At 49.8% G+C, this 12,137-nt stretch overlaps 1 protein-coding gene across 2 annotated transcripts; it reads left to right on the forward strand.

The window, feature by feature from the left end:
- The first annotated feature begins 60 nt into the window (after nucleotides 1-60).
- On the forward strand, nucleotides 61-11,881 carry GABPB2 (GA binding protein transcription factor subunit beta 2). 2 transcript variants are annotated; one of them, XM_053368629.1, is made up of 9 exons: nucleotides 64-248; nucleotides 1,785-1,925; nucleotides 3,581-3,748; nucleotides 4,334-4,528; nucleotides 6,261-6,411; nucleotides 6,554-6,667; nucleotides 7,810-7,992; nucleotides 9,124-9,275; nucleotides 10,246-11,881. In XM_053368629.1, the coding sequence occupies exons 2-9, from the start codon at nucleotides 1,818-1,820 to the stop codon at nucleotides 10,522-10,524; spliced, it is 1,350 nt and encodes a 449-aa protein (XP_053224604.1). In that variant the 5' UTR covers nucleotides 64-248; nucleotides 1,785-1,817; the 3' UTR covers nucleotides 10,525-11,881. The 2 variants fall into 2 exon arrangements, with proteins under 2 accessions (XP_053224606.1, XP_053224604.1); XM_053368631.1 differs by lacking the exon at nucleotides 6,554-6,667 and having other exon boundaries at nucleotides 61-248.
- The last annotated feature ends 256 nt before the right edge of the window (nucleotides 11,882-12,137 follow it).

A 12,137-nucleotide genomic window follows, 5' to 3' on the forward strand; every position in this document is an offset into this window, starting at 1 on the left:
ACCTCGGAGGCTTCGTTTTCAAACCCAGCCGAGGCGCACTTCCGGTTCCGCCATTTTGCCTCCCTTTCGGCGCCGAGGGGGGAGGGGCTTGAAAAACAAAACCAATTTAATATATATATATATATTTTCCCATGATGATAATAACCTATATTTTAAAAAAAGGCTAAGGGCTTTTATTTTTTTTAAAGGGAATATGCCGGTAGGAAGTTAGGAGAGGAGAAGAACCGAACCCCAGACGCCTCTGAGGGGTGAGTGAGAGGGGGAAAGCGGGGGGAAGGGGGTCGTTGTTGGGGGGGAAGCCGGGTGGCTTTATGGGGGGCAGTTGGCGTGAGGGGATGGGGCGGCGGAGGCCCGAGAGAGAGAGAGAAAAGAAAGGAAGAAAGAAAGAAAAAGAGAGAGAGAGAGAGAGAGAGAGAGAAAGAAAGAAAGAAAGAAAGAAAGAGAGAGGCGACTTCGCAGGGCTGTTGTGAAGGCGAGATGGAAGAGAGAGAAAGAAAGGGGGAAAGCGCCACGTCTCCTCGGAGGAAAGGGCAGCCTTAGAAACAACGCTGGATTTCATGCAGGAATCAACAAACACACAAATGCTTTGAGGCTTCTTCTTCTTCTTCTTCTTCTTCTTTTTTAATAATGAAGCGGTATATAAACAAACAGATAAATACTGGGAGCAGTGACAATAAGTTAACAGAAACTCGAAACAAACGCACCAAGCAAAGCAGATCCTGCCCCACAGAAAAGAGGCCACAAATGTTTTTATTTTTAAAAAGCGCTTAAAACTAAGGGAAGCTTCCCCCCTAATGTGTTTGCTAGTTTTCAAGGTTGCAGAAGACACTTTGGGGCAGGAAGACCTGTAAATGGAGTGATGGGAGTGGTTTTCTTTCCCCCCTAAAATGGGTATGTGTGTGTGTGTGTGTATAAAATGTAATATCTAAAATGTAACACACACACACACACACACATATATATATGGGGAGGGGACAGAAACAGGATGCTTAAAAAGGACAGGAGAGCCATGGGCTCTTGCCAATACACTTGAGTGGAAATACAACAAACAAGCACGCTTCTCCCTGTAACCCCACTTTTGGGTCCTGCCTTTGGTGGGGATACAGAGGGAGGAGGACCTCCCCCCCCGTTTTTTATCTTATCTCATTGTTCCTGGAGGGGGGGAGACATGCCTGCCTCTGTGGGTGGATGCCATGTGCATTTCAATGAAATATTAGCATTCGCTCCCCCCCCCCAGTTTTAATATTTGTACATACCCCTTCGTATGTGTACGATGTAAATATCAAGTGGAAACATCCTTTACGTGTTTATTTTAAATACGCATATACACGTGTGCCTGTTCACATTCATTATTTCTGTTCCGTTCGACAAGTCTTGATTGCAAGGAAGCCTCTGGACGGTTTGCAAAGATACCATGTTTTATCTTTCACGTAAAAGTTTGTAGGGGGTTTGTTTGCCCTGTCGCGGCAAGATCAAGGACGTGCCTCCTGGCAGCCAGCTAGGCTAGTGGCAAGGGATGATGGGAGATGGAGTCCAGGGGAATTGGGAAAGCTGCAGGTTTCTCACTGCCTTCTGTAAAGAATTGGCCTTGCTGTATTGTGAACCAGCGCTTAAGGTCTTACCTGTTGCACTGTGCTCCTGGCAAGTGGTTATAGGAGGGGCTGGAGCATTTAATAATTGTCATGCCTTTTAAAATGCTAAATTATAGCCTTGTGGAGTTTGATGTCCTCTTCTTGAACCGTACCATATCCTCTGCTCTCTCTCGCACCCCATGTCAAACTCCAGATTTTTGAAACCATCTGTTCCCATGTATCAAGATGTCCCTGGTGGACCTGGGGAAGAGGCTGCTAGAAGCGGCTCGCAAAGGCCAAGATGATGAAGTCAGGACGTTGATGGCAAACGGGGCGCCTTTCACTACGGACTGGGTGTGTATGGAGGGCAACAAGATTGCGGGGGCCGGGAGAGGGAAATGGGGGGAAAGGTTCTTTTGCTGGGATCACAGCAACAAATTCATGGCTACTAGTCACGATGGCTCTGCTCCGCTTGCACACAGTGTTTCTAAATACAGTGGTACCTCGGGTTACAGACGCTTCAGGTTACAGACTGCACTAACCCAGAAATAGTACCTCTGGTTAAGAACTTTGCTTCAGGATGAGAACAGAAATCACACGGCGGCGGCGCGGCAGCAACAGCAGGAGGCCCCATTAGCTAAAGTGGTGCTTCAGGTTAAGAACAGTTTCAGGTTAAGAACGGACCTCCAGAACGAATTAAGTTCTTAACCCGAGGTACCACTGTACCAGCTGTTGAATTCCATGGGAGTGGAGCGGGATGTGCTGCTCAAATCCTACTTGCTTGTTTCTTATGTACTATAGAGCTATGGTCTATTTTTTAATTTATTGAATTTATATCCTGCGCTTTGTCCCGAAGGAGCCCCAGGAACAAGCAGATACAGTAGTACCTTGGTTCTCGAACTTAATCTGTTCCGGGAGTCCGTTCGACTCCCAAAACCATTCGAAAACCAAGGTGTGGTTTCCGATTGGCTGCAGGAACTTCCTGCACTCCATCGGAAGCTGCGTCGGATGTTTGGCTTCCGAAAAGCGTTCACAAACCGGAACACTTACTTCCGGGTTTGCGGCGTTCGGGAGCCGATTTGTTCATCAACTAAGCTGTTCGAGAACCAAGGTACCACTCTATACAATTTAACAACAAAGCAAAACATTCTAAAACAGTTCTAAAAACAATTACAATTAAAGGCATCTAAAAGCAAGTACAGTTAGGAACATTCTAAAGGTAACTACAATAAAAACTTTTGTGCATCTAATGATCTTGAGGGTCTCTCTGTATCCTTCAGCCACCAAATTCCTGGGTAAACAGGAGAGTTTTCAGATTGCTCCTGGAAGTTAATGATGATGGAGACAGGTGCACTTTGCTAGGGAGAGCATTCCACAACCAGGGAGCCACGACTGAAAAGGCCCTGTGATGGGTCATTGCCAACCAGGCAGCTCCCAGTGGCGGCAGCATCAACAAGGCTTCACCTGCTGATTGTGGGGTCTGGGGCATTTTGTACTGGGGAAGGCGCTCTATTAGGTACTTGGGTCCCAAACCTTTTAAGGGTTTATATGCTCATACTAACACATCTGCTGAAATAAATAATTGTGGATTTGTGAACAGTATATTATGTCTATTCTATGCAACTCTGCACCAGTTTCAGAGGAACCCAGATTTGCAACCTCTCAGACAGTATTGGACTCCCAGCTCCCATCAGTGTACCTGCCCATTGGCTGTGCTGATGGGGCATGATGGGCGCTGGAAGTGATTGACATCTGGAGGGGCATAGGTTCCCTACACACTTGTTATAGAAGACTGCATGGTCAGCTGAAGCCATTTGTCCCCCACTCCCCTGTCCGCAAGGCACAAAGTCCCTGCATGCCTCCTGAGTCACGGAGATTGCGTGCCGCCTTGAATAGAAGGGGAGCGTCCGCAGAGCCATAGACGAGCCCGTTCATCGTGGAGCATAGTCAGGGACGGTGGACTGTTCCGTAAGAAGGTGGTAACGTTTTCCTGTTCACTCGTCCGGCAGCTGGGAACATCCCCTCTTCATCTGGCAGCTCAGCATGGCCACTATTCCACGGCAGAAGTCCTGCTCCGAGCAGGAGTGAGCAGAGACGCACGGACCAAGGTGGACAGGACGCCGCTGCACATGGCAGCTGCTGACGGGCACTCGCACATCGTGGAGCTCCTCATCAGGGTAAGTGATCTTCTGTCGTAACGGGGGTGGCTTTAAAAAGACCTGAGCAACGGTTAAGGTTAAGCAACCAGGTGTCAGGTTGGGAATAACAGCAGAACCTAAAGACCGCCATCTGTTTTCACCCATAGAAGCAGTAATAAGAAATTATCCTTCATTCCCTCTCTGCTGAACCTTCACTGATTCGTTTATCCACATCTTGCTTTTGTCATGGTGTCTTGTTCAGGCATAGGCAACCTTTGGCCCTTCAGATGTTTTGGGCTACAATTCCTATCATTCCTGACCACTGGTCCTGTTAGCTAGGGATCATGGGAGTTGTAGGCCAAAACATCTGGAGGGCTGAAGTTTGCCAGTGCCTCGTCTTGTTGGTACATCGGGACAGACTAGCATAGTTGTATTCCTGTTGTCTCAACTATGGCTAGAGTAGCATTTGCGCCAGTGTAGAGAGCTGAAAAGCACTTCCTTGGAGCTTCCTTGATGGTGTGGGAGGTTTGATTTCTTTGCACGGCCAGGGACCTGCGTTCCCCATGCTCCTCATGCAATTGGCTTTGACCCATAGCTGCTGTTTCTCTTCCCCCTGCTCATCAGAACGGTGCCGACGTGAACGCCAAGGACATGCTAAAGATGACGGCGTTGCACTGGGCAACGGAGCACAACCACCGCGACGTCGTTGAGCTGCTTGTCAAGTACGGGGCCAACGTGAATGCCTTCAGCAAGTTTGACAAGTCTGCCTTTGACATCGCGCTGGACAAGAACAACCCAGAGACCTTGTTGATACTTCAGGTGGGAGAGAAACGCTGCCTTTTTGTTCCCAACAGAACACCAGCCCTGATAAACTGTATCTTAAAAGGTAAAGGTAAAGGTACCCCTGCCCGTACGGGCCAGTCATGTCCGACTCTAGGGTTGTGCGCCCTTCTCACTTAAGAGGCCGGGGGCCAGCGCTGTCCGGAGACACTTCCGGGTCATGTGGCCAGCGTGACAAAGCTGCTCTGGCGAGCCAGCACCAGCGCAGCACACGGAAACGCCGTTTACCTTCCCGCTATAAAGCGGTACCTATTTATCTACTTGCACTTTAGGGGTGCTTTCGAACTGCTAGGTGGGCAGGAGCTGGGACCGAAAGACGGGAGCTCGCCCCGCCGCGGGGATTCGAACCGCCAACCATGCGATCGGCAAGTCCTAGGCACTGAGGTTTTAACCACAGCGCCACCCGCGTCCCTAAAACTGTATCTTAATGAGGACCTAAAAGGGTATAAAATATCCTGAAAGCCCTCCAAAACAGCAGTGCTTATTTATTTATTTATTTATTTATTTATTTATTTATTTATTTATTATTATCATCATCATCATCATCATCATAACTTGCTGTCTGAACCTCCATTGGCAAAGGAGCTGAGTGAGTTCCTTCTTTGAGGGTGTCCCACAATCCAAGCACCCTCACCACGAAAGGAGCACATCAGACAATGAAGGAAAGGGGTGAACAGAGGAGCAGGTAGAGGCCTTGGGAGATCCTGGCCCAACACTGTTATCTGGGTCTAGGATAATGCTATGCTTGTGGTTAGCAATACTAGCGTTTATCTCTTAGACACGAAGGACCGTCACCTAAAAATAACACTGTCCCTTTTAGATTTCTGATGTCTTTCTCCCACCTCACAGCTGAAGCAGAATACGCCGACAAGCCTTGAAAGTTTAATTTCTTTTGACCCAAGGCAGTGGTTTTATCTACGTATTTGGCAAGATTTTTTTAGCAGTTTGCATAAAACAGTATAAAACATTCATTAAAAATACTGATAGAACCAAAGGTTCAAAACTAATGGATGTCCAATTCATCAAAACAGAAATAAAACCAGAAGTTTTAAAAGTAGATGTAATGTAATAAGATTGTGTGTCTGAGTGTGTGTACGTAAATGAAAACGTTTTAAGCAGATGTTGCAAAGAGTACAGTCGTACTTTGGTTGCCAAATGCCTTGGTACTTGTACGTTTTGCTCCCAAACTATTGAAACCCAGAAGTGAGTGTTCCGGTTTTCAAATGATTTTTGGAAGCCAAACATCTGGCACGGCTTTTGTGGCTTCTGATTGAGTGCAGGAAGCTCCTGCAGCCAATTGGAAGCCGCACCTTGGTTTTTGAACGGTACCGAGAGTCGAACGGTGACTGTATGGTGAAGGCATTTTCCTAATGTCAATGAGCAGTGCTGCAATGCTGAAAGATTGATTCCTTGCAAGTGTGAAATTGATGTAATGTGGCTCTTGTGAAAGTGCTTGAGTAGGAACATAAGGAGCAAGCTGATTCCCCATTGAGTTTGGCTGGGTAACAAATTGGCACCCAGTGCAGATCTCTGAGCCTGAAGTGTAACACGCTGAGAGGGTCGTGCCGCAAGAACGGCAGTTTCTGGACCAAGGATTCTCCAGCAATGGGCTTGCAAAGAGGCGGGTGGATATGGCAACTGGAAGGCTGTTTTGGGGCAAGCGTTTAAGGACGAACATCTGCCTGAATCAGGGCATTGTTCTCTTCCTCAGGAAGCAATGCAAAACCAGGTCAACACCAACCCTGAGAGAGTGAACCCGGTCCCAGGCTCCGTCACCATGGGCCAGCCGTTTATTTTGGCTTCAGGGGACATGATGAGTCTGGCCAGCATCGTCTCCTCAGCAGGCACCAAAACAACCTCAGGTAGGACTCTGGAAGCGGCCACACCCACTTCCTCCCCTCTTGCTGTGCCAACACAGGATAGGGAAACCGCCTCTGCGGGTGTCTGCCATTCTGGGACGTCTCTGTTAACATCCTTCGTTCCCTCTTCCACCCTCCCGGGCAGGCGATTCCCACATTTCCACGGTGCAGTTTCCAAACTCAACAACCTCAGTCCTCGCCACGCTGGCAGCCATCGCAGAAGCCTCCGGCCCGCTTTCCAACTCAAACAGAGCCCCCGGTAGGTCGAAAGGAATCTGGGTATCAGTTGCCAGGGATGGGTGGACGGGTGGAAAGACTTTGGGCATTGTCCCTATGCAGGCTGTCTCAACTCTGACGGGAAAAAGCAGGTCATCTCTGTTCCCTCTCCAGCGGCCCTCCTGTCCGTCCAGATCATAAGCAGGGAGGGGGGGATTGGCTTAAAACCTAGCTTGCTGGACTTCCCCCAGTAAACTGGTGGGCATAGTAAGAACTAGTTAGTTATAGTAGCGTTCTCTTCAATGAGTGCTAGTAATAAAAATAATCAGAAAAGCAATACAGAAAGTTACAGAATCCTATAAACAAGACCACTGAACAAAGAAACAATTACATCACAAGGTAAATGAACAAAATTACAACATGAATTAATATTTCCAGTTTAACGAAATGCAGTCCTTGAGGCTAGCAGGGCTGCCAGGTACCCACTGCTTAACCCCTGAGAGGCCTGCCGCAAAGACACACTTCTGAAATATTTAGGGGTAGGATGAGGAACCAGGACTCTTCAGATGCTGACTCCAATCCCCAGCAGGTTGTAGGCGCAGCAATATCTGGATAGCGACAAACTCCCTATCCCTGTTCGGATCCTCACAAGCCTTTTATAAATAAATAAATGAGGAAATCACAAAGAGCTAGTAGTGTTACTCTGCTAAAGTTACTCCCCCTCCAATCCCCCCATAGTGCATTTTAAAGCAGGAAGAGGGAAACTGCCCGCCCCCCCACCAGCAGGACAAACAGTCAGGGGGGAGCATCCGGCAGGCCTCAGGTCCTGCCAGTCCTGAGTTAGGCCATTCAAGGTCTCTGTGTTCAGAAAACGGCCATGCCCCTACACGAAGAAGGGAGCAAGAAACCCTTCTGTTCTCTGTGTTGCCATGAGGTCTAGAAACCTCGTTTTGAATTTCTCGAGCCCATTCCAACAAACGTGAAATCCGCAGCTGTGTGTGGGTTGCTGGACCTCATTTGTTCATTTTCTTTGTGGCGCCAGTTCTTAAGCACTGTGTTTGTCCAGGTGGCCCCCAAACCTGTGATTTAAGCTCTTTCCTCCCTGGTTAAATTTCTTAAAAAAGAAACAGAAGCGGCTAAGCTCTTGCCTTTGACTTCTTTCTTTCTTTCTCTTTTTTTTGGCAGCGTCTGAGGAAACCGTGGACTCCAGCTCTGCCAGTTCCCCCCTCCAGCACGTGGTCGGTGGCGGGGGCCGGCGGATTATCACGATCATGACCGACGGCGTCCATCTGGGCAACCTCCAGGCGGCCCTTCCCAGTGGGGCCCTCGGCCAGCCCTTCATTGTGACGATGCAGAATGGGCAGCAAGGTAAAGGGGGGGGGACGACTCCAGGGGAGAGGGACAAGCGGCCCCCTCCTATTTGGGCTCAGCCAGCATCAATCAGAAGAGCAGGGAGTGTGGAGGACACCCCTGGCCCTTCCAGTGTGGCTGGACACTGACTGACTACATCTGGGACGTGATAGGGAGAGCCACCTTCAGATACCTGGAGGAGACGAGCAAGCTTGTTCTTCTGTTGCTCTGGAGTGGAGGATCCCAAGCAGCAGTTTCATAGGACAAGGAGATGCCAACCAAACATTAAGAAGAACTTTCTGAAGGCAAGAGCTGTTTGACAGTGGAATGGACAATCTCGGAAGGCGATGGACTCTCCTTCCCTGTAGGTTTTTAAGCAGAAGTTGGGTGGCCGTCAGTCAGGACTTCCTTAGCTGTGATTGCTGCATTGCAGGGATTTTGGACTTTGATCACCGTCCGTGGCCTTTGGAGGGCATCCCTGTCTGGAAGGCAACAGGTTGTCAAAGGCCTTCATAGTATCTTTTTGGCCTGGCAAGCCAGACCTCATCTCTCCCCCATCTTCCCCTTACACAGTCCCAACTGTGTGGGGCTACCCATCCGAAGGAACTTTGCTGAAGACCATGGGTATAAAATAGGGTTGCCATTTGGAAAACCCCAAAGTTGAGGAGCCTTTTAAAGACAAACCCCAAAGTTGTTGAGATGATTTTTTTTTACAAAAATGCCAAAAACACCCTGCATTTTTTCGATTGAGTTGTCTGAGATCCAGGACAAAGCCAGACGTCAATTCCGCCTTTGAAATCCCAGTAACGTCTGGCAAAATCCGGGTGTATGGCAGCCCTGTATAAAACAATAGAAACCATAATATAATAATAATTGTTATTATCTTTATTAGCATGCCACAATTCAGTCTAAGGTACCAGTGGGGGGGGGGGTTTGCAACAATTTAAATACAGTATTAAAGAAATTGAATTGAGCTGTGAACTGAAGATGAACCGACCAAGCTCTGTTCTGTAAAGGGACGAGCGTGAGCTGCAATTAGTTGAGGCTGGAATGGCTCCTGTTCTAAAAACTGGACTTTCCAACCCCTGAGCAGCACTGCGTGCTTTCCTCCCCTCACCAGAATTCCCTGTGTTTCCCCTCCTCCTGCAGTCCTCACAGTGCCTGCTGGTCAGGTCGCAGAAGAAACCGTCATCGAGGAGCAAAGTGACAGCGATCACCACATAGTAGAGGAGGAGGAGCAGGAGCCCCCTGCTAAGAAGATCAAGGTAGAGGAAGTTGCAGATGACCTGGAAGAAGGCAAGGTAAAGGGGGGGGGGACCCAATGCCTTTTGGGCGCCCATGTCCTAGAATGGCGAGAGATTTTACTTACTTTTACAGTCGTCTCTTGGATCCCGAATGCCCTGGAACTCTGATATTTTGGCTCCCGAACGACTGAAACCTGGAAGTGATTGTTCCGGTTTGCGAATGTTATTTTGGAAGCCGAACGTCCCATGGGGCTTCTGATTGGCTGCAGGAGCTTCCTGCAGCCAATCGGAAGCTGTGATTTCGTTCTCGAACGTTTTGGAAATCAAATGGACTGCCGGAATGGATTCTGTTCAACTTCCAAGTTACGACTGTTTTTATTTTGTTGCAATCGTATCCCATCATTTTCCCTCCCAAGAAACTCAACATGGTGTAATCTGGGGAACTGGGTTCGTGTCTCCACTCCTCCACTTGCAGCCGCTGGGTGACCTTGGGCCAGTCACACTTCTCTGAAGTCTCTCAGCCCCACTCACCTCACAGAGTGTTTGTTGTGGGGGAGGAAGGGAAAGGAGAATGTTAGCCGCTTTGAGACTCCTTCGGGTAGTGATAAAGCGGGATATCAAATCCAAACTCTTCTTCTTTATTCTCACAATAGCCCTGTGAGGTAGGTTAGGCTGAGAGGCAGCAACGGGCCCAAGGAGCTTCATGGGCAAGTGGTAGGATTTGAACCCTGGTCTCTCCCAGGTCCTAGTCCGACACTGTTAAGCACAAGTGGTTCTCCCTTTTAGCCAGAAAGATTTTACTTGTGCTGAATATTCCACCCCATCACAGAGGGAAGATGGATGGGGCCTCTGTGCCTTTTCCCTCCGCAGCTCATGAGGTCTAGAACCTTGCTTTCCCCCCAGCAATAAACTGGGATTTTTAGCCCAGTCCTGCTCCACCATCCATCCCCCCTTTGGAGGAAGCCCTCTGCAGCTGCCCTGAGCCGCCCCTCCTGACAAAGACATGGGTCTGCTTCCCTCCCCGTAGGAGAGGGAGATTTTGCAGCAGCAGCTGCAGGAAGCCAACCGCCGCGCTCAGGAGTACCGCTGCCGGCTGATGAAGAAGGAGCTGGAGGCCGAGGGGTACCGGCAGAAGCTGGAAGCCATGGACAGGCAACAGGCCAACGGGATGGAAGGGGTCGCGGAGGACGACGGCGAAGGCCAGGCGGTCAGCTCCGCCGCCGTGTCGGAGGAGGAGGCCGTCAGCTCCACAGTGGACCTGGAACTCCCGACCGACGTCGCGGTGGAGACCGTCAGCACCTCGTAACCCTTCAGGTCGCCCTTTCGCTTACTTTCTTAAAATAGGAAAATCAACAGGATTAAAGCTTGCCTGGGAAAAAGGGGTATAGCGGAGAGAAGGAAGCCACACCCCTCCCTCCAAAGAAACTCTGGACAAAAGTCCTTTTGTGGGGGACAGTTCACAGTCAACCCCCCTATCCCCTCTCCTGTCCTCGCTTTTCCCGCCTTTCAGAACAGGGCTTTAAACACCCACAGCCATAAAATAAATGCCTTTTTTATAATCTCCCTAGCTGTTCAGAGAGAGATATTTTTGTTACTGCCGCCCGAAAGCCATTTTTATAAGCCGCCAGCAAGTGACCTAAAGCACCAAACCAAACCTGGCCCTTTTTATGAGGGCGAGGCAGCCTTACTGTCAGGGTGCCAGCCCTCTCTGGAACGGGGTGGGAATGCTGATGTGTGCAGCCCAGTTTCTCGGGGGGCCGGTGGCAGAAAACAGGAGCAGAGCCACAGGATGTCCCCCCCCCCCGGCCAAATGGCCCCAGTTGCTGAAGGACCCTGCGTGCAAATTGACAGGAGACACCCCTTTCCTGTTTCCCAAGGCCTTGACAATAGCGGGTGCGGCGAAGGCAGGCTCTCCTCTTAGAAACATGGGCAGTGGCTTGTGTCGAAAGCAGTGCCCTGGGTGCTGAGCCTCTGAGCTGCCCTCTCTGTACCTCCTGGGGGCCGAGGGGGAAGGTTTTATTAGCCCTGGGAGTGCCCTTGAATTCCAGTCGTGCCTCTCACTTATCTGGCTAGAGGGGCATGTATGTGTGTGAGAGAGAGACTGTACAAACCAGCCTTCTTAGATTACAAAAGGTGGAAATCCACGCCCGTTGCTCCACCCACTATCTCGTCCCTGCGCACCTTTGCCAGCTGGCCCCTGGAAGATGGGGATGCGGCCCCTGGGCTACCCTGGCCCCAGCATAAGCCTGCCTGCCTGTGCCTTGTGAGATGTGCATATTTACCTCTGGCTCAGGGATGGAGGGATGTCTGCAGCCCTTCCAGATGCTCCTAGGCCGCAAGCCACACCTTCCTCGTCCTCCTTAATCCCCATCCTATTCTGACCGGGGCTGGTGGGACTTGGGGTCAACCTGCAGAAGGCTGCAGGTGCCGTCTCTCCCCTGTTTCTGCCCCCCCAGGCTTGCTCTTCGCTCTATGCAGGCCTTTGGGATATTCAGCTTTCAGAAGGGACCCCAAAGACTCCCGCCCTTGTCTGTCTCCCTTCACCCTCGCGCCCCCAGCCTTCAGTTCTACCCAGAATACAACACGTACCGTATTATTCCGTCTATAAGACGTCCCCATGTATAAGACACCTCCTATTTCGGGGGACTCAAATTTAAGAAAATGGGAAGAGAGATGGCCCCTAAGACGCCCCCCCCCAATTTTTGACATTATTTTGAAGGAAGAAAACCTAGTCTTATACACAGAAAAATACGGTAACTGTTAACAACTGGGCCAATATTTTATAGGAAAGGAAAGCGCCACCCCATTGCGAGGAATCTCACAAACCTAGCTAGTGTGGGGCTTCCGAATCTATTCCCTTTGGACTGCGAAGCCACTGTGCGGCTGAAGCAGGCTTAATTTCAAAAGGTGCATTTATTT

The sequence above is a fragment of the Podarcis raffonei genome, chromosome 16 (assembly GCF_027172205.1).
Source record: "Podarcis raffonei isolate rPodRaf1 chromosome 16, rPodRaf1.pri, whole genome shotgun sequence".
Classification (NCBI taxonomy): Eukaryota; Metazoa; Chordata; class Lepidosauria; order Squamata; family Lacertidae; genus Podarcis; species Podarcis raffonei.